Raw genomic sequence first — 21477 nt, forward strand, 5'->3', positions numbered from 1 at the left:
AAAATCGAGATCATTAATAACGTGGATCATTAATAACATTACATTATTTTTTATCTCTCGAGATATATATCATTTAAATCGATAAATATATTTGAATGAAAAAATTATAAAATTGTACATATTTAAAATACAATTATTTTATGTTTGCAATATATGTATTTATTTATTTATTTATTTGCAATATATGTATAAAAGTAAAATATGACTAAATCATAAAAAAATAATTATCGTTTATTATTATATTTTAGATGGTACTCACTCTTGAAGATCTCTGATCTGTTTCTCCTTGGAGTTTTGTTCCTCCTGAGTCATCTGCACGAGCTGCAGTAACCTTTCGGTTTCGGCAGAGCTCCTGCTCGATTCTTCCTTCGCCTTTTCCATCTCCTTCTCGGCAATTTCGAGAGCTTTTTGCATTTCCGCTAATCTCTTGTCCGGCGCTCCACCACTCTGTGTACGTTAAAGCACACTTATTTGTTAGAGAGAAATTGTCTAACAATAAGAATTAAGAAGAAATTTCTCATTAGATTTTACGAAAAATCTACATTATTATATATATAGTAATAATTTTATATATTTTAATAACAATGCATTTGAACACTTATTAACACTTGAATACCATATTTTCTCAAATCTGAAATATAAAACATCCTGTAATTATATAAAATTTAAATTATTAAATTATGTCTTTGTGCTCTTTTATTGTCATTAGCTTTTGCAAATTTTCCAAAATTTTATTCGAGATGATATATTGTTAAGATAACTATATAACTACAACTGGAATTAGAACGCGGTAACAACAACCAGAATGCAATCACCTTCTGAAGTTGTTGTTCCAGTTGGTCCATTCTCGCCTTTCTCTTCTTCAGATCCTGATCGAGACTTTGGAGCGTCCTTTCCTTCTCCTCCGTTGCTCTAGCTTTCTGATCTATAGACTTCGCCCGGTCCTCTATCTGTCTTCTCTGCTCTTCCACTTGTCGTCTTTGATCCTCCAGTTGTTTCAGTTGCATAGTATCGACGCCAGCTTTCGCGGCGCCAGCTTGGAGTTTCTTGTTCGCCTCGTGCAAGTCCACCTGCATTTAGGAAGAGATTGACTGTAGCGGACTCCTCGCACTTTTGTCGCATGCACGTTTTATTTTTCTTTTTTTTCTTTTAATTAATTAAAAATCAACTGCGAGACAAAGAGAAAAAGAGAAGCTGATAAGTGCGTTGTAAGAGCTATGATAATGACCATTCCAAAATGCAAAATCGACGACCATCTACTTGCGCTTTGGTTCAACGTGCTTTCCTTATCTCCTTTACGTGTAAATTTCAATTTCCAAAGTGCAATTAGATCGCAAAATACTATACGCCAACCCCCGATCTTCCCACTTTCGCAGATTGAAAATTGATCGGTGCTTCAATCCTCTCAAGTGATTTGAATATCAGATTTTATGGTAAAGATGTGAGAAAAGAGAGTAAATTTTGGGGGAAAATCGAAAGTGTTGCGCTTTACCGACCAACTGATCCATGTGACAAAATTATGAATGCATAATACGTGAATTATAATAATAATAATAATAATAACGACAACAACAATGATAATAATAATAATAATAATAAAACGAATCAAACGCGACATCACACAAACACTCTTCCATGTCTAATGATTACGGCAAGATGTATATACATACAAAGAGAGATATATCGTGATAAAGAACGTGGCGAATACAAAACAACGTATATATCTACGATGAGAAATATATGTACATAAGAGAGAGCAAAATTGCCCAAGGTGTGCACCAATCAGAATGAGAAGAGGATATCGTTTATTTATAAAATTAGTTCATTTTAAAATACCATAAATATAGTTGACCTCGAGACGTTTATTCTTACATAAAAAATATGTATATACGAAAATTTAAGAATTTGACGAAAAAAATCTCGAGAGTGAAGCTGTATTTCCTCATCTCATCGATGCAGCGCATGCTATCCAACAAAAAAGTATTCACGATTACTTTTTGCTGTCATATTTAATACGCGACATAAACGCAGCAGTAATAATAATACGATTAGATATACTTAGTAACAATAATAATTGAAAAAGCGAGCGGATAAGTTATTGATTACTTAAATTTTTTTCATTCAATCTTATCAATTTTTTCTTATAAAATTTTCATCATCTATTTTTTATTTTCTTATGCGCTCGCTCTCTTAACGTATAATAATAATAATTACGGTGCCGATGTAGGCAATCAAAAATACAACCATAACGATAATAATAATAATAATAATAATAATAATAATAATAATAATAATGTATTAATGCCAAGAGAATATAATGACAATAACAATAACAATGTAACAACAAAGAGGATAATATAATCATAACAATGAAAATTTCGAACATATTTCGATAGCAATGAGCGACAAATAGCGGTGCTTGGAAGAAAGGAAGGTTCTCGCCGAGAAGAGAGGGAAATCAAAGAAGGGAAAAATTATTATATCGGAATAAGGATTGACGAACTCCTTAGCTAAGGGACGTTGCGCTGTGCTGCGACGTCGTCGTCAATAACGTAAGACGTAAGATAAGAGAGATGTGCGCGCGAATAATGCAGCATACATCCGGTTGCTTCTCATACATACACACGAATTACTCATATATTTACACACATATATATTTCTTTGTTTTATATATATATAAATATATCTTTTCCGTCGTGTGTGAGAGTCCATCGGCCGCGTCTGTCTTCGGAGAAGAAGAGAAGGAAGAAAAGAGAGAAGAGGCGAGACGTGTATTTTTTTTTCTCTCCGCTCTTTTTCGACTCGAAGTGCATCGGAGTGATCTTTTTTTTTTTTTTTTTTTTTTTTACAGAATGCGCGGGATAGTGGTTGAGGTACTGATGGAGATGATGATGGTGCTTATGGTGATGGTGTGAATGGCGAGTGAGATGCGGACTGTCGTCAGCAGCGCGAGCGAGCGCGGCGTGAGATCGGCACCGCGGCCGCTAACCTGGTTCTTCTCCAGTTCCCTACAGAGCACCTCGAGCTGCTCCTGGAACCGATCGCGTTCCACTGTCGCCTGCTTAACCTCCTCGTGCGCGCGTTCTAGCTCCCTCTTCATCCTGGCAACCTCCTGGCCGTTCTGCTGCGAAGGCGGCAGCTGTTGCTGTTGCTGGAGCTGCTGTTGCTGCTGCTGCATGGTGACCTGCATCTGTTGGATCTGCTGCTGATGCGCGTGCAGCTGCCGCTCCGTCGTCTGTATCCGCTTCTGCAGGTCGCCAGCCTCGCGCTCAGCCGTGTCAGCTCGTTGACGTTCCGTCTCGCAGAGTTTTCTCCACTGTTCCAGCTGAGCGACGTCGGTCTGGGCCGTTTCAGGTCCGCGAGACGTCAACTGCTTCTGCAGCTCCTGGACCCGCTTCTCCGCCTGTTCGGCACGCTGTCGTTCCTTCTGCTGCGCCTGCTGAACGTTCTGCACTTGTTGCTGCAGCCGCTGTACCTCGCGCATCTGTGCGTCGAGCGCATCCTTGGCGGCGCGATCGGGCGTCTGCGCGTGGGCCCGTTGCTGAAGACGACGGACCTCCTCGCGCTGACGCTCGAGCTCGGCCTCGTTCGCGCTCAACTCCTGCTGGAAGTTCAGCAACATCTCCTGCGACTTCTCCAGCTGTATCACCAACTGATCGCGCTCAACCTGCAGCTGCTTCGAGTCCGCCTCTAGCTTCTCCTTCATCTTCTCCGCGTGCTTTTCCCGGTTCTCCAGAATCGCCGCCATCTTGTCGCGTTCGCGCTGCGCCAGCTGCAACTCGTACTGCATTCGGGCAACCTCTTCGCCTCCGGCGATCTGCTGTTGCTGCTGTTGCTGCTGCTGTTGCTGCTGCACCCGACGCAATTCTTGACGCAACGCCTCGCGTTCATCCCGCAACAGCTGAACGTCCGCGGCGAGACGCTCGAGCTCCTTCTTCGCAGCTTCGGCGGCTTCCTGATACTTGGTAGTCTGCAGATGCGCCTTCTCAAGTTCCTTCGCGAGTCTACCGGCCTCTAACTCGACTTGATCGCGCGCCACGATAGCCTTGTCCAGGCTGGCACGTAGACGTTCCACCTCGATGCTCGCGCTCTCCGACCTCGTCTTACCCTCGGTCTGCATCAGCCGCTCCAGCCGTATGATCTCAACCCGTAGCTTCTCGTTGTCCGCCTCGAGTGCCTCCGCTCGCGTTTTGATCTTATCGTGCCGGTCGCGGATCTTCTCGGCTTCGATCCTCGCCCGCTCGATCTCCGAGCGATTACGCTCCTGCTGCGCCGAAGCCTTGCCGGTTTCGTCGCGCGCCCGCTCGAGCTGAAGCTGCGACTCGTGCAGCTTCGCCTCGAGCTCGGCGTTGCTCGACTGCGTTCTCTTCAGGTCGGCCTCGCGGCCCTCCAGCCGCTCGCGCAGCTTGTCCACCTCCTGTTGTAGCCTACTACCCTCGCTCTGCCACTTCTCCTGCTCGTACTGGTATTTACCTCGCACGCCCTCCGCACGCTCCAGATCGGCGCGCAGCCTCGAGGCGTCCTGCTCGGCCTTCCGCGCGCGCTCGAGCTCCGCCAGGGCCTTCTCCAGACGGTCACGCAGCCGCTCCACCTCCAGCTTCGCCCACTCGTGCTCTTCCTTCTGCTGCTCCTGGCTCTGCTGGTACTTGCCGAAACGGGTCGCGTACCTCTCGCACTCCTCCCGAGCGCTCTCCGCCTCGGTGCGCAGCCGTTCCGCCTCGCCCTGCGCCTTCCTCACCTCGGCCTGTTGACGATCGTGCTTCTCGTACATCTTCTCGAGCTCGAGCTGCATCCGCGCGAGCTCCTCCTGGGTCTTCTCCGTCGCCGCCTGGGCCTTGTTGAGCTGCGAGTGCGCGCGCTCCAGCTCGAAGCTGATGCGCTCGTTGTCGGCCACCACCTTCTCCCGCTCGTTCTGCAAACGTCGCAGCTCGATCTGCGACTTCTCGTAACGCTCGCGCACCATCTCCAGATCGACGCTAAGCCGATCGATGCTCTCCTTCGACTTCTCCTCGTGCTCCTTGGTACGGCCGAGCTGCAGCGCCGCGCGGTCGTACATCTCCTGGACCCGGGCGAGCTCTTCCTGGGCTTTGCGCGACTCCTCGCGCGACTTGGCCGCCAGCATTTGTTGTTTCTCCGTTTCCAGCTCGAGTCGGTCCTTGTCCGCCTCCATCACGTCGATGCGATTCTGCAGACGGTACACCTCGCTCTGCCCCCTGCGACATTGACGTCAGATATTTAGCCTCCGCATTTTTCCACGATCTATCTGATTTTTTTTACATTTGCGAAATCAATGATGCGTAAAGTTTATTGAAATATATTATTTCTTTTTTTTTTTTATACGATAATATTATTAATTAAAATATTATTCCAAGGTTTACTAAACGTAACATCCTTGTTGGGATACGCTCAAAACGATTGAGTTCTTCCGATGTAGATGTTTGTTAGATGTATTACCTATCGTATTTCTCCAGCATCTTCTCGAATTCCTTCGTGGTGTTCTCCCGTTCCTCGTGAACTTTGTTCAGGGAATATTGAGCCTTCTCCAGTTTCTCTTTCAAGATCTGGATTTCAGTCAAAGCGTCATCTCGTTCCAACTGTTTCAATTCCGAGAAAGAAAAGAGACATTTTATTTTTCTCTTTCGCCATAACTTTTACAAAATAATACCCACATTAGTCCATTAAGCGAAGCATGCTTTATTATGTAATGTACATATATACATACATTTTTTTTAAAGATATTATAGATAAAAAGACTGAGAGATTATATAAAAAATGATGAATTCTAAAACAAGGAGTTCATTATTATTCTCACCGTCAATTTCTGATGAGTGTTGTGCGCCTTCTCCCATCTCTCCTTAACCAAGTCGAGTTCCGACAACACATTCTCTTTCTCACGTTGCATTTTGCCAATCTGATTCATTTGCAGTTCTAGCCTCTCATGCATTTTCTCCATTTCTTCCTGGAAGCTGTCCCTCTCCTTCTGTAGTCGTTGCATTATGATCTGAAAAAACAACCGTGACACGAGTTAAATTATTGACGATCTATTTATCAAATATATCATTCTTATGATTAATGATATTTTTGACTTATTATACGCACTTGAGCCTTCTCGTATTTGTCCTGTAGTCGATCGACCTCGAGTTGAATCGCCTCTCGCTCTTTCTGCATTCTTGTCGACTGTCCTAATGCCTTATCAAGCTGGCTTTGCAGATTCTCGAAGTCGTAGTTCTGTTTCTCTCTCTCCACTTGCATCTGCAATAATTGTTGCGTCTTATGTAATTAAATCGATAAATAAAAAATATATACATAATTTAATCAAAGTATCAACAGTTTCTTGATATACAGAGGATGAAAACTGACATGAAGTAATGCATTATTTTTGAATAAGACGCTCGCTCGGAATTACTCACTCTACGAACTTCCGTCTGCGTCTTGTCGAGCTTCTCCTGCAGCTTGTCAACCTCGCTCTGCGTTTTATCCAAAAGATTCTGTAACTTATCCTGCTGAAGTTGCGCCTTGCCGAGAGTAGCCTGTGTACGTTCGAGTTCTTCCTGTGATTTTTCGAGCTCGCCGATCGCCTTGTCCCTCTCGGCGTGAAGACGAGCCACGGACGCCTGTGCTCGATCGTATTCCTCCCGCAGACTCTCCTGTTCTCCTTGAGCATTCTCCAGCCTGGCCTTGAGCCTGTACACCTCGCCTTGACTTTTCTCGACCTGGAAAAAAAAGTGAAAAGGAAAATTTCGCCTCGCACATCTAATCAATTTAATCCGATCAGGAAAGCAAATGCTTTACATTCTGTAAAAGAAATTAATTTAAAAATTTTTTCAATAATCTTTAATAAGTAAAAAAAATTACGAAAAATGTTTTAATGAAAAAATTAACGCGTATTTGTAACATTGTTGAGAAATATCTTTTTTATGCGCTTATATGGCGGTAGAGGGTTTTCCTGAATTACGAGGAAATTACTTGTAACACGAGACCGACTTTCCACGTCACAAAGATTTATGTTATACATTCTTGTGACACTCTTTATTCCCCGTCATTATTGACGTCTTCGCGGGCGAGAATTGCACGACGAAGCTCAACAGCGAGCCAAGCAAATGCGAATTTAAGCACACCGTTCAGCCGTGTTCCTTCCATGTTCCGAACGACTGATATGGTAATGCGCGCGACCAATTTTCCAGTCACTTAAGCGGCGGAATTGTTACTCCGCTGCCGGTTGCAGGACGGAGGCGTGATTGGAAATTGGATCCTATTGAAGGATATAGATAGCTCGACGGGGAAAAGGACGAAGAATCGAGACTAAGACGAAGCGGGGGAGAATTTTGAGATAAATGTTACGGAACGTGTTTGAATCGATCCGCGATTAAAAGCGACTGTAAATACACGACTACCGATACGGACCAGATCCTCGAGGAAAGTGCTCGTCGAAATGGAACTGCCGAGTCGTCGTCCAAAAGCGGACCTTTAGTCGTCCATTAATAGATCGCCGTGTGGCGACGAGTGCTCCAGCAAAGTAGTTCAGGTTACTTCTGTGCTGATCAATCGATAAGCGCTGTAATTGGCGTATAAATAGCGCGTTTCCCGCTAGAGAGACGCCAGAAATCGAGATATTTCAGGTTGTCGCGAGATCGAAAGACATCTTCGTCTCTTTCGTGATTTAGGACACAAGAGTTATTTCCATATTCCCGTAAATAACGATTCCTATTAGTGTATAAGACATTACCTTGACAGATTAAACTTTAGCAACCTTCGTGAAAAAGCTGCAAAATGTTCAAAATATCTCTCAATATCTAATACATTTGCTAGCAGCGCATTTCGAATCTTTATTTAATATAAAAATTAATATAGCGTGTTATAAGAAGAGATAATGTATTGCGCGATCATAAAATGAGAAAAAAAAATATATAATTACCTTCTCTTGCAGGGTCGCGGCCTCGGCACGCGCCCTTTCGCTGTCAGCTTGGGTGACCCTCAGCTCCGCCTGGGCTCTTCTTAATTCGGTGGCCGATTTGTCGGCTCGTTCCTGAATACGATCCATTTCCTGGGACGAATTCAGCGTGCCCCTGCTGTATCCCTGCGATCGTTCCATATCGTGTCGCAGCCTCTCGTTCTCGAGCTCCAGCCTGGCTAGTCGCTGCTTCGCCGCCTCCCAGTCCGCGCCGCTGCGTCCGACCTCGGACGCGGCCTTGTCCAGCTCGGCCTTGCTCTTGCCGAGCTCGGATTGCGAGCTTTCGAGCTTCGCCTCCAGCCGGTCCTTTTCCGCCTGCGCTCGTTCCAATCGGGCGCCCAATTTCTCGACCTGGCGTTAAACGCGTAGACATGTTTATGACAATTGCATAGTTATAGTTAGTAATAACACTGTGAACAACCAAAATTAATCGCAACAAGATTCGTTGTTTTTTATAGGTTTTTGGATGCTGAATATACGAATCTGGTTTTCAAATTATTCCATCGCGTCGCATTTTTCAACAATTTTTTTATTAAAGTTGCAAAAAAGGGCTTCTTCACGAAATTTGTTATATTATAGCTACAATATGTGATGTGCTAGAGAAGTTTTATTGCAATCAAAATAAAATATATTATTAGGGCTTTCAACTCTCAAGAGGAATTTTTGGTGTCGGCTATATGATTAATAAGATATCCAGGGTTAAATATGAGCTGCGTTGCGAAAGTTAGCTGTGTTACAAAATTAGGTCACTGACGATTTACTAATTTCTTTTGAGAATTAAAAGTCCTAACAACACATACTTTATTTTAATTGCAATAAAGCTTTTCCAGCACGTCACATATTGTAGGTATGATATGACGAAGTTAGTGGAAATAGCTCTATAATTAAAAATTTAATTAAAAATTTCTCAAAGTTGTGACGTGATGGAGCAATTTAGAAACTGAATTCATATTCATCCAAAAAATGATAAGAAACGACTAGTCTCGTTCCGGTATTTGAAAAAAGTCATTGTTTTGTAAATCACTTTCTTAGATATTTTTCTTATTTTGTAAATTTGCAAAATTTATGAAGCACGTTAAATATGAACGTGAAACAGAGATATAAAATTTACTGTATTTATATAGTTATACTATATAAATAAAATTAAGCTGACTAAATCTAGAGAACAATTTTACATCTTTATCGCATCTTGTAAATATTCTCGTCGGCTTTATTTATTTATGACGGCAATTTCTCTCGTTATCTTAATTTAACCTATATTTTTCCGAGCAAACGATTTAACTCGCAAAAAATATATTGCAAATCGTTCCCGTTTAACTTCCCGCTTAATCTCACCTCAGACTCCAAAGTATGTATCTTCATTTTATACTCGGCGAGCTCTCTCTCGTGCAATTCCCTCTCCTCCTGCTTCTCCTGCTCGGCTCGATCTCTTTGCTCTCGTAATTGTGCCATTTGCTTCTCTTTATCTCCGATCGCCTCCTCAAGACTGCTAAGTGCACCCTCGCTACTGCAATGATGCGCCTGCATTGCCGTCAGCCTGGCCCTGGCCATGTCGACTTGATTGTCCTTCTCCTTCAGCAGGTCCTCCAGATTCTCAATCTAAAGTCAACAACGGACTTAGTACTTAAGACAAGGAATGCTATTTTTTCTTATCAATCGGTTTGTTAGTATGAGTAAAAATGTAATTTAACTTTTGTGTAAAGAAATGATATTAATCTTTCGTCTGATAATTTGATTTTTCTACAAGATTAATCTATGATCAAGTCAAATGTCAACGTTATACAAAATTTTATATTAAATGTTACGTTTCTTTTACGTTAGTATAGATAATTATTACATATAAAATGACGTGGAAAGATAAATTGGTACATCGCGCGATTATACTGCATTTAGAAAATTAAAGGGACAATTTTCATGTGAATTCGACGCGTTATCGGTTAATCGCTGCGTAGCTAATGAAGTCCTATGAGACATCAATGGGATTGTTAATTAACATAAATTCACGTCATCACCTACCTGCCAACGTATTTTCGTCGGTCTTCTTTCATTCACATAATCATACTCAGACATCATCGTAACGACAGGCACGCTTATGTGAAAATAAATACGGTGCTCGTGTCAAAGCAAATAGATTCTATAAATAGCATACGTAAAATAAATATGATTATATAATTGTGATAAATAATAATGACATAACAAGTGACGCGATTGAACAAATATATAAATTACAATGCAACTTATATACACATACAAGCAGATGTAATATAATTATACGATAATGTCAAATAAATTAATTAATTATATCATCTATTAATTAAATAATAAAATAATTAAGAGTGAAAGGAAAGGATCAAGGATATTTAATATTTTATCAATTAATTGTCTTCTCTCTTGTACATAACATCACAAAATAATCGCAAGTGCTCGCAATTAACAATAAATTAACATAAATTCTGTATTCACGTACAAAATAATTACGTTCACCAGTAGTTAATAATACTAGAACATAATGCAAATTTATACTAAGGACAACTTTACTGTCCGCCCTCTTATGAATCTATTGTCGTCCCTTTATGAGCCTAATTTTCTCGCTGTCGCCAAAGGAAAAAAATGGTAAAAGGGGTAGGATAAAAAAATGAGAAACAAACATAATTATGCAAACAATACTTTATCGTTTATGAAAACTCAGCGAAAAGAGGTGGTGCGAATTAATACAGAAACGAGGTGCGACGGGAAAAACGCTGCGGGCGCAAACACAGTGCAAACGCAACGTAACGTTCTCGTAAACTGCATTTGCGCCCGCGACTACTGTACAACGACTAGCAAAAACATTACAAGAAACGTCATATGAACGCGCGCGCGCGCACATCACATGCCGTCCGAATCGACGGCCGAATTTCCGACACTCATGCGCATTCTCTCTCTTTCTCACCATCGCGTTGCAACATCCCGCGGAGGGGTTGTATTAACACATCGAGTACACGCTTCGCTCTTTCTCAGTCAATTAGTGCTCGGTACTTTACGCGAGTACACAGGGGTGTGCGTCCCTAATTTTACGTTTGTTCCGTGAAAACGTGAGAGCAAGCAGGCGAGACCTTTGTCCCGCGTTTCATAAAGCTGATGAAGCGATAATCAAAAGCGAAGACTCTGTCAAAGCAGCTTGAAAATCACTTTCCTACGGACAAAGGGCGCAAATAACTGCAGTACATTTCTCTTATAGCGTTTTTCCACACGGACAATTAAAACAGAATTTTATATAGAACTTGTTAAAATAATTAGATTTGAATGATTGCAAAATTAACTATAATGTATTATTTTAATACATCCCTCGTTTTCATTCTCTGCTATTTTCTTTTATATAGATATACAGAAAGAATTTTCTCTTAGTATTTACCCTCTCAAAATTATGGTAATCATATGGAACAGTGCGGTACTGAAAGAATTCGCGGTAAGCATTTTTCCGATTAATATTTACCACAATAAAAAATATTAACATACAATTTTATATCTTATTGTGATGGATATTAACATTTTTATTGTGGTAAATATTTAATCAGAGAGACTCTAAAATTCTTTACCAATTTTATGATAAATTCTAAGAGCAAATTCTCTCTGTAATAGTTAGGTCAATTTCGCTTAGAATTTGACGTCAGAGACGTCACGTAAAATAAATTCTTTTCACGGGATGGAACATACGAGGGGTTCTCTCGTCTTAGCGCATCCTGGTCGTCGCACATGCGATCGATACCGATACTGAATTACGTTACCTAGTGTCAGCACACGTACGTCATCCCTCGTGGGATCAACTCCTGGAATTTCCTCAAAGAGCCGATTGCAATTCACGAGGCAATTGATTGAATTCGTACTCGTACTCATGCGCATTCCGCATCATCACTGTGTGGGAGACAGTGTGTAGGATGCGTAGGAGTGTACTTTCGTCGATTCCAACCCTTTCGTCCCGAATTATTTTCATATTGAAGTACAATAGATTTTCTACTTCTTTTTGCCAATAACAATTATTTATTATTTATTATGCGTAATTAATAAGAATTTATTATCTTCTCTTGATATCTTATATCATAGAGTCGAAAGAGTTCATCAATATCATGTGAATTATATTTCCTGTTATATATAGATTATGTAAACTTTTTTTGACAAATAATCTTTTTAAAATGAAAAAATGGTAGTAATTTAATCAACCAACCTCTTTTTAAAATGAATAAATGTTTTTTGCGCTGACTTTTTCTTTCACATGCAAAAAGTAAGGTAAAGATAGCACTATCTGTTATGCGAGGGTACGTTGCAAGCATGATACGATTTCTATTGTTTCAGGAAAGATAATGAGGAAAGGGATAATAAAAATCAGAGTATACCCTGTTAAAATAACGAACAATTAATTCCATCGGCTCGCACAATCCGCTTCGTACTCAAGGTAAATGTTTCCCTAAGCGCTAATTGACTCTCACGTGATAAGAAAACACACTTCGCTGGACTCGTTCGCTTTTACGTTTGCGTCTCTCCTTAGACGTAAGACCAAACGCTGCCGTGGACGCGATAAGGAAATCCATTTCGCGAAAATTGTCTGCTTCGTGCCGGCAAGCAAATCTTCTCGCATAATGCTCACCCACGAGTTATGAATCGCGACAAAGAGCGGTAGGATTTCTCGATGAATATAAAAATACGGACGAGTCCGCGCGTGCGAGAATGGTCGGTATTGTGGAAAGCGGACAAAAAAGTGGACGAAAGTAAAAAATAAGGCGAAAGCTTTACCTTGCGTTGCAGAACGTTGATCTTGCGGTCCTTGATGTCCATGTGATCCTTGATCTCGGTCAGCTCGGTATTCATGCGATTGCGCTCCTGTTGCGCCTGCATCGCCGCCTGCGTCTTCTTCTCGATCATCCGGTTCTTCTCCTCGAGCCGCTGCCGCATCTCCTCGACCTGCGGAACGCGCACATTTTTCAATCTCCAGGATGTGCGGAGTACGTTCGGTTTCCAGGATCCGATACGGGAAGAAAAGCCTTTAGGCGAGTCCAATTCGGCATATTCAACGCGCAATACGTACGACGCACGAACACGCGAAGAGAGCAGCTCGACCCAGTTTTCCGCGACGGCCTTCCTTGGCCTTCCTCTCGTCGTCAGTGGTCTCTCCCGTACACGCAATTTGCTGCAGCTTAAACTCGACCCGTCGCGTCGGACCGATTTGTCAAACAGCTGATCGAAATCTCACGTGTCGATTATACTTAAGCCCTTTTGAAAGTTCCCTCGCGGCTTAGAAAGGCCCTTCCGAAAGCTTAGGATGTTTTATGAATCTCTCTCTTCGCCCTCTTTGATTTTCTTCTCGCGAGATTGATGTTTTATGAATAATTTCAAAGTAACAAGGTAGAAGTTACAAATAAGAAAGGCCTAAAAAGCCATACGCGGATGTTGCTGTGTATATTTCCAACTAAGTTTTCGTTGGAAATAAACCGTGCACAAGGCACGTATCATTCTTGATGTACTATACCAAGACTTAAAATTTGAAATAATCTCATACTTGAGATTCAATTTCAAAAACCCTCGAACCCTCCTACGGAAATAAATAAATAAATAAATAAAATAATTTAAGGTAGAAGTTATTATTTTTGTTATTCGTATAATTTAAGGATTTTTTTAGTCCTCATTAAATTTTGTGATTCAAAGCACTTTATAATTACATCTTGCGGAATACTGAAAGACGAGACCTCTTTCTGAATTGAAAACAAAGGTAAATTTGCTTAGGATGTTTTGCTCTTCTCCTCTTCGATTTTGTCTCGCGAGATTAATCGAAAACGATTTTTTGATGTCTTGGTCTTTTTGATGTTCGATGAATATAATTTCAAAGTAAAATAAAAGGTAGAAGTTATTATTTTTTTATTCGTAATTTAAGGATATTTTAGCTTTTATTAAATTTCGTGATTCAAAGCATTTTACAATTACATCTTACAGAATACTGAAAAACGAGACCTCTTTCTGAATTGAAAACAAAGGTAAATTTGCATTGAAAATTCTTTTCGCATCGATAATAATCGTTCTTAAATTCATAAGATTTACGGGAGAGTTGAGTCAACATTTTTTTATCACCTCGTTCAAATTCGATTTCGCAGTTTTGTCCTAGTTTTCACGTTTTGCTAGTACTATCGACAGAAATTTTCAAGCCTCCTCCTTTCGTTCCGGCTTTTATGGGCTTTTCTAAAAGAACTCGTAAAGGTTCGTAAGGGCTTGCGAAAAATGAAAAAATTCCGACTTCTTTATTCAGGACCACAATGCATCTCGTATGCATGTTTGCGGATAATGGCATTATAGAATATAAATACAGTACTTCACTGTTTCACCACATGGAGAATGTATTCGACGAACATCTGAATTTCGGAGGTGCGGTTAGAAATTTGGTATCGATTGCGGTCGCGTTCCAGTTCCGAATCGGTGTGACAGAAAACAATAAAATCAGTGGTAAACTTGTTTACCGAAAACATATTTGGCAAAAATCCCATCCTTGTGAATTCTCATGCATTCAAAAACTTTTGTACTTTTGAAAAATCGTTCCCTTTGTGAAGACAGAAAAATAGATCTTCTATGAGAAACGAAGCACACAACGGCTTTAACTTTTAATCTTAAACTCCTCAAATATAAAAAATTCACAAATAATTATAATACAAAAAATATTTCTTTTTAACATTAAAAAAAACAATTATATTTCTTCAGTAAGAGACCAGAAATAATTCTATAATTTTACAATCTTATCTTTCAAATAAGTAATAAAATAAAAGCAAACAATGAAACTTATACTTACATCGGCCTGCAGCATATTATAATGCTCTTCCTTAGCGCAGAGGGATTCCTTGAGCACGGCGATGTGCCTCTGGTAATCCTGATGTTGCTCCTCCAGGGTCTTCATCTTGGCCGACATCGCCAACAGCTCTTGGTCCCGCCGCTGCACCTCCGTCCGGAGCTCGTCCAGCTGCGAAAAGATTCGTCGTCCAGGAGAGGATCAGTCCCTGTGCCCCGACCGTCTTGGCGACGACGATGACGACGACAACAGACGGTGTAACGACGACGGCGACGAGCGACGGAGGCGTCGAAAACTGCCTTCCGGCTCTCCGCCATGCGACCGAGTACGACGACGGTCTCATAAGGACCCGGTGCGAGAGCGCACTTTATTGACGGCGATACTTTTGTTCGCGTAAAACCGTAGCGGTGGGTTCGCTTAAGCTTCAAGTCGAGCAATCGATGACGGAAAAATGAAAAAAAGTCCGAGATATTAGAAACAAACTGTCATAAGTTCTCTTACTAATTGGACAAATTTTAGCACTCTCTCGAGATTGTTTAAATGTTTTTTTTTTTAGCTTAATAAATAATGATCGCGCGATAGAAAATAATTTTCTGGTATATTTTCAACATTACAATTACTTCCTTGCGCCTGTTTCATCGCGCGGTGCATATCTTAAAATATTCCTGATCCAAATTGCGCGCGAAATTGGTTTCCGAGCGAACAACCTTGCGGGATATAACCACGAAGTTACTTAATTGCCGTTGGACTTTGACACGAGCTGTTCTTGAGAGAAAGATGGAGATTACTTTAATTAAAATTACGTCGACGTGGCGCGAGAAGATCGAACCGGCGAGAAGTTTCCATGTCGTAGATTGAAAATCGAATCGCATTGTTGCATCCTGTTTTGATCCCACAGCTATTTTCGTTCGCTTTTCATGCGCCTTTCTCGATTCTCGATCGTATGAAGGTTGATGTATGTACGAACTATTACAATCGTGACCTAATTATAAAGTCAAACAAGAAGCTACGTAAGCGGGTACCCCAGTTTCGGTCAGATCTAAATTCAACAATTGTTCGCGATTCCTCGAATTTCAAACTTGTCAGACACACACACAAAGAGCAATTTATTAATAAATTTTTGAACTTTGAACTTAACTATTTCTTTTCTCTCCTTCTCTCTTGCATTTATAATCGCGCTTATCATGGTTAACTAACTTTTATCTACAATGGCTAAAACTATAATCTAAAAAGGGAAAACCATCAATTAGTTAACCTGTCGATGTTGGTCGACTTAATTGACCGAACTGGCAGTCCCGATTATATTATACAAATTTTCCGGGTATATAATATAGAGAGGAGAAAAAAGAAGTAATAAAAAAGGGGAAAAAGGCATCGTCGTCGTACTCGGATAGGATTTGTACGAAGCATGCAGCGTAATCGATGCAAACAATACAAAATCACGAATAGTGTTCTTTGAGAGTGTAAAAAATATACATATATATTTTTATATATATATACGTAAAATTTGATATATATATATATATATATATATATATATATTCATATATAAGTATATTGTATATATGCACATGTGTATAGAGCGAAGTGTGATGGAGACAAAATGACACAGAATGGGAACAGGGGAGATAATCTCTCGGAGGTACAGATATTCAGGGATCTGTCAATGTCAATGTGTCTCTCTTATTTTCGTGTACGTACCTACGCTCGTCTCATCTACACTGATGTTGTCGGCAGGTCGTGTGAACGGAGCTCGTCGCGACATTTCGCCGTTCGCGAGATCTCGCGACGATCTCGAAGCAGAGTCGTAACATACGTAACAGCTACTACTAAGCTAAGCTAATCACCAAATCTAAATAAAGAGATCCTCTGAGTGCCGCGAAAATTCATAATTTTAATTTGGAAATTGAATGGGAATATTAGAGAGAGAGAGAGAACGTCATTGGAAAAATAATAATTGATATTAGTAAAGTTAATTAATAATAAAGTTAATAAATATGTTTGCTTTTTCTAAGGCAACTGATTCTAAATAGAATGCAACGATAGTTTTTGATAGATCTTTCAATATGAGTAAATAAATTTAATTTTTCAACAGTATTTTTCCAATTTTTATTTTCTTAATAAATAATGTTATTCCGATATATTTTTCTCATCTTTCAATATAGTTTGTGTTTTTAGACATTGTTTCTATTGCTGTTAGAATTTTTCCAACTGTTTTCTTCCATTGCATGACAAAATATTTGCTTTCGTGAAATAAAAAAATACGACTTGGATGCAAGAGACAATAATTAAATTAAATGCGAGAATTACTCATACGAAGACGATAGAAATAGAGGATCTCTGTCATGCGTTTCGTATTACATTTAATCAAGACCCCAGAAGAGAAACGAGCGATCGATATTCTTTATTCTTTTCTCAAACGCGAGAATATCGGAGAAATCTACATTTCTGCATAAATCTACATTTCTTCATTTGAGAAGAGACATTCGGAAAAATCAGCTCGTTCCCGTCCATCATCCAGCTATCGATTAATCGACAGCGACTGTCACGGCATTTATTACGGCGGCAATTATCGCCCCGCGTCGATCTTGAAATTCATCGGCGAAGATCGGTCACTTCGTCACCACAACGACAATGACATCTACGGTGATCATCTACGGTGTCACTAAGCCACACACGTACACTCGCACGCACACGCACGCATACGCACATGATAATATTGATAATGATAAAGCGGAGGTGAACGAAAGTTCTTCGTTCCTTTCGCTCTTCCGACAAAAAGGGGTTGACGATTGATCTTAATGAGTTTGACGAGTGAGTCTGGCGAGAGTGACGGTCTTTCTCTAAGGAACCACATCGAGGTTTCGTCTAGAGACCGGTGTGTAGTTTTTACGTGAGATGCGTGAAATATGATGATTGCGACACAGTCGGTCAACGATTCACGCCAATAGAAAGACAGACAGAGAGATAGAGAGAGAGAGAGTTTGAGACAGAGACAGAGAAAAAGATATACAGAGTAACAAGTACAATGACTACGGTATACATCGAGACACTCCGTTACGTAATACGGTAATCATGTAGATGGAAACGGAGGGGAAACAAGGGTGGCTCGGAAGAGCTTCTTGGGCGGGTGAAGAATTTTCTTACCTCCTCAGAAAGCTAGAATATTGGGGCACCACGTTTAATAATGCTTCGCTCACCACGAAGGCCGTCCAACTCCGCTATCCCTCTTTTAGGTGAAACGTCCGCTCGTTATATGTTACGTTATTTTAGGTGTTCCACAATTTTTTCCGATCTTAATTATTATGATAGATTCCTCAGTAAATTCGGACTTGATTTTCCACGCGAGACATTTTTCAGCTTTGTATTTTTTAATATATCGCAGACTTTTATTAAGCCATTTTATTTATCTCGATAATCAAATCTTTAAATGTATAAAATTGCAAAAGAGTTAAATTCACTTCAGATTGGATTACATAAGTTTTTTTTACAAGAAACTCTTCTTTTTATCAATACCTTTTATTTTAATTAAGGAACAAATCAATTCCAAATTAATCAACAAATCTAATCGTTAAAATTAAGATTAGAGAATTTGGAACACGCTGGTATAATTTAAGCACGGTTTAATTAAAAGTTATTATTAATTGTTTCACAAATTTCCATTTAATCGGATATTGTTATATTTCCACTAATTATTTTCGAAACGTTAATAAAATATATAATTCTTTATCAATTCTTCCGATTAAGAAATAAGAAGAAAGAAGAATTCTGCGGAATTGAAGACTGCCATTGCTGACTTATCGCTAACTTAGCTTTATCTTAAATTCTAGTTATACCTTAAGGTCTATCGGCAAAAGGTAGCATTTGGTTCATCTACGAGTCGTATTGTTAAACTTGTCATCTAATTTTTTTTTCGTCATTCAAGAATAACGAAAACAGATTTGTATCATGAAAATATATTTTTCGATATCAATTTTGTTCTCCTCCAATTAATAATTTAATCGCGAAATGAGAAAAAATGGTACTTACCAAACAATTTTTGTAGGGCCTATCTTATGTTTAACAGAGAATAAATATTTGCATTTCTTTAAAACCAATGAAAAAAATTTTAATTAAATTCTATTATTATAATTATATATTTCAAGTTCTCGCGCACGCTTTAAAGATAGGCTCCGAGAAATGTCCGATATAAACTAAGATATCGTACACTGAAAAAAAAATTAAATCAATAAATTAATAAATATTTATTTCAATACTGTCTCATAAATCATTTATATAAAACAGTTAAATATTTATCTGAAAAGAATTTTCTTATATTAAATAAATATTATTCATGTCAAATCGATATTGATATTACTAGTTTCAAATAAATGATTGATTAGGCAGTATTGAAAGAAATATTGATTACTTCGAATTGACTAGTTTTCCGCAGAAATGACCCGTAAATAAACCGAATGATGGTGCCGAATTAACGGGCTCTCCCGACAGGTAATCCGACGTTCGTGGACGATGATGACGGTCGTCCCGACGTATATGTATATGTCTATGCGCACGTCCACGTGCGTCTTATTCGCCGAACGGGACGACAGAGCTACAGGCGGATGCACTCTCTGCTTGCGCGTGCAGCATGCATACAGCGCCTCGAGAGCGAGGTCGGCGAGGGTGTAAATATCGAGGGAAAGTCGGGGGTAAACGAGGCATGCGTCTCGCTAATTACGACACCAAGGTCTTCTACGGAAAGAACGGAGCGATAAAGAAATATAGGGGGAGATATACACAACTGAATGGAAGGGCTTGACGAAAACGATGACGGCGGGGCTTAGCTTCGTATACTTGCCGATGAATCGCTGAGAGCGAGTCGCGCGAACGCTTTAGAACGATGATCCTCGATGATCGAAAGAATGATGACACCGAACGGATGGGAATATCGATTCGCTTTGATGAATCGCGAATCGAAACCGGGAGAGTTTCGACGATCGTTCGAGATAAAAGCGATGCTGGACGAATGAGCTTGCGCCGATTCCTCCGCGATTCGTCCTTTCGCGCTATAAAAATGTATCAATCTTTTCGATTTCTCTTTTAAATTATTTATTTTATTTTATTATTATTCTTTATACTATAATATAGATTCTGTGGACTATCAAATATTTTTATGCAGGTATAATTTTGTTTATAAATAAAATAAAATAATATATTATAATTTGTGCAGATCTTCAATTTGATCAACGAAAGGACGACATCGCGAGGAGGCTCGAGTATCTCGGCGACTATCGATAATATAAAAGATGACGACGATTACGACGTGAACGATGATGAGTGACTGCTGCGCGATGACGTACACTACATCCATGTAAACTCCTAACGACACATGCAACATGCTGGACCTAAGTTCCCATGCGAGTTGCACGATTTCGAAGAGAGACGATAATGATCATCATGAGAGCTATCGATCGATCTATGTATCGTGCGATAATTCTCGCTCGTATTTATTTTCCACGTGTATCCCTTAACTAATTTGTGACTCGATGATTATGAAGAGATGTGAGAGCACGAGTCCGAGAGAATGATTCCGTATGACGACGCAACGATTTGCATCGAATCTGAATCCAGCGATCCAGATTTAATGATGCGAAATTGATGACGATATATCGATGATTATAAATGCTTTCGTACGTTATGACGTTGATTATCATTGAATCGAAAATTGATGATTGCTGAATTTTGTAGCGTAAGATGACGAGATGAGACAAAGAAATGTGTAATGAATACTTAATGAATCCTTCATCCTTCATGATCGATCATTTTTTTTTTCGTGTCGCATGGCGAATATATTATATAGATGATTGTGAGTCGATGTTGAATGAAATTGGATGCGTCCTTCTCTTAAACGAGGCAGGAAATTAGTGAGCAAGGAAAGGCTGAAGGAAAAAATGTGAAGAGTATTCATGAATGGGAATGTCATTTCCTGTCTTTTTTTCTCCCTTTTTTCTTTTTCTTTTGTCATGATTGTCATGATAATATGGTGTGAAAGATTGTAAATTATCTTCGTTATTGTTGATGTTGTATTCTTGATCGATTAGAAAAAAAAAATCTGAATGTCTGATAACTTCGTTGATATGATTCAATCGGCTGGATGATTAAAATTAAAACATAAATTTTCGACGAAAGTGGTTTACCAATACTCGACTCGCATGTTGGGATTTTTGCGTTTGGAATGCAAAATGCAGTTGTCTCATCCGCGAGTACTCGACCTGCGCAAACAAATTTACATCCACTATTTAACTTTTTTATGAATTTATTTTAATACTTTTTGTCCGAGACGAATATATAAGGAAAGAAAAATTCTCTAGTCAGCGCGCAAAGCCTTTGTGTCATAATTCCATCTTTAAACTGTAACTTTGGAATTATGATATTATTAGCAATATTAAGCCTTAGGCAAAATAAGAATTATATTAATTTCCCAATTAAAATTATTTTCTGAAATAAAATATCAATAAAATATTTAATTATTTAGAAATACAAATATATATATATATGTATATGTAATATATATAGAGATATGTATATTACATTAGAACTTTTTTTAAGAAACAAAATGTCGTTTCTCCGAAAGAGAGTTTTACGACATTAATTATGATATATTATTCGTAATAAATTTTGACTGAAAAATCGCGGTTCAGAATGAAACGAGCTGCAATGGATGTGTCGCTGCGATCTACAG

At 39.6% G+C, this 21477-nt stretch overlaps 1 protein-coding gene across 6 annotated transcripts in view; it reads right to left on the reverse strand.

Annotated features, from left to right (window-relative positions):
* brp (ELKS/RAB6-interacting/CAST family member bruchpilot) overlaps positions 1-21477 on the reverse strand; it is a 74901-nt gene that overhangs the window by 11447 nt on the left and 41977 nt on the right. For 2 of the 6 annotated variants that reach the window (XM_085479890.1, XM_085479906.1), the window contains 12 exons: positions 20933-21007; positions 14760-14927; positions 12722-12889; positions 9287-9550; positions 7916-8302; positions 6411-6713; positions 6100-6252; positions 5813-6001; positions 5455-5594; positions 2990-5213; positions 816-1070; positions 260-447 (listed from right to left, as the gene is read on the reverse strand). In XM_085479890.1, coding sequence (XP_085336016.1) covers positions 260-447; positions 816-1070; positions 2990-5213; positions 5455-5594; positions 5813-6001; positions 6100-6252; positions 6411-6713; positions 7916-8302; positions 9287-9550; positions 12722-12889; positions 14760-14927; positions 20933-21007 — 4514 coding nt within the window. Of the gene's footprint in view, positions 1-259; positions 448-815; positions 1071-2989; positions 5214-5454; positions 5595-5812; positions 6002-6099; positions 6253-6410; positions 6714-7915; positions 8303-9286; positions 9551-9967; positions 10104-12721; positions 12890-14759; positions 14928-17903; positions 17916-20932; positions 21008-21477 lie in introns of those variants that run through there. The other 4 variants (XM_085479894.1, XM_085479898.1, XM_085479900.1 and 1 more) reach the window with 4 other exon arrangements.

This window comes from Nylanderia fulva, unplaced genomic scaffold, assembly GCF_048542155.1.
Source record: "Nylanderia fulva isolate GAGA-0341 unplaced genomic scaffold, ASM4854215v1 Scaffold1, whole genome shotgun sequence".
NCBI lineage: Eukaryota > Metazoa > Arthropoda > Insecta > Hymenoptera > Formicidae > Nylanderia > Nylanderia fulva.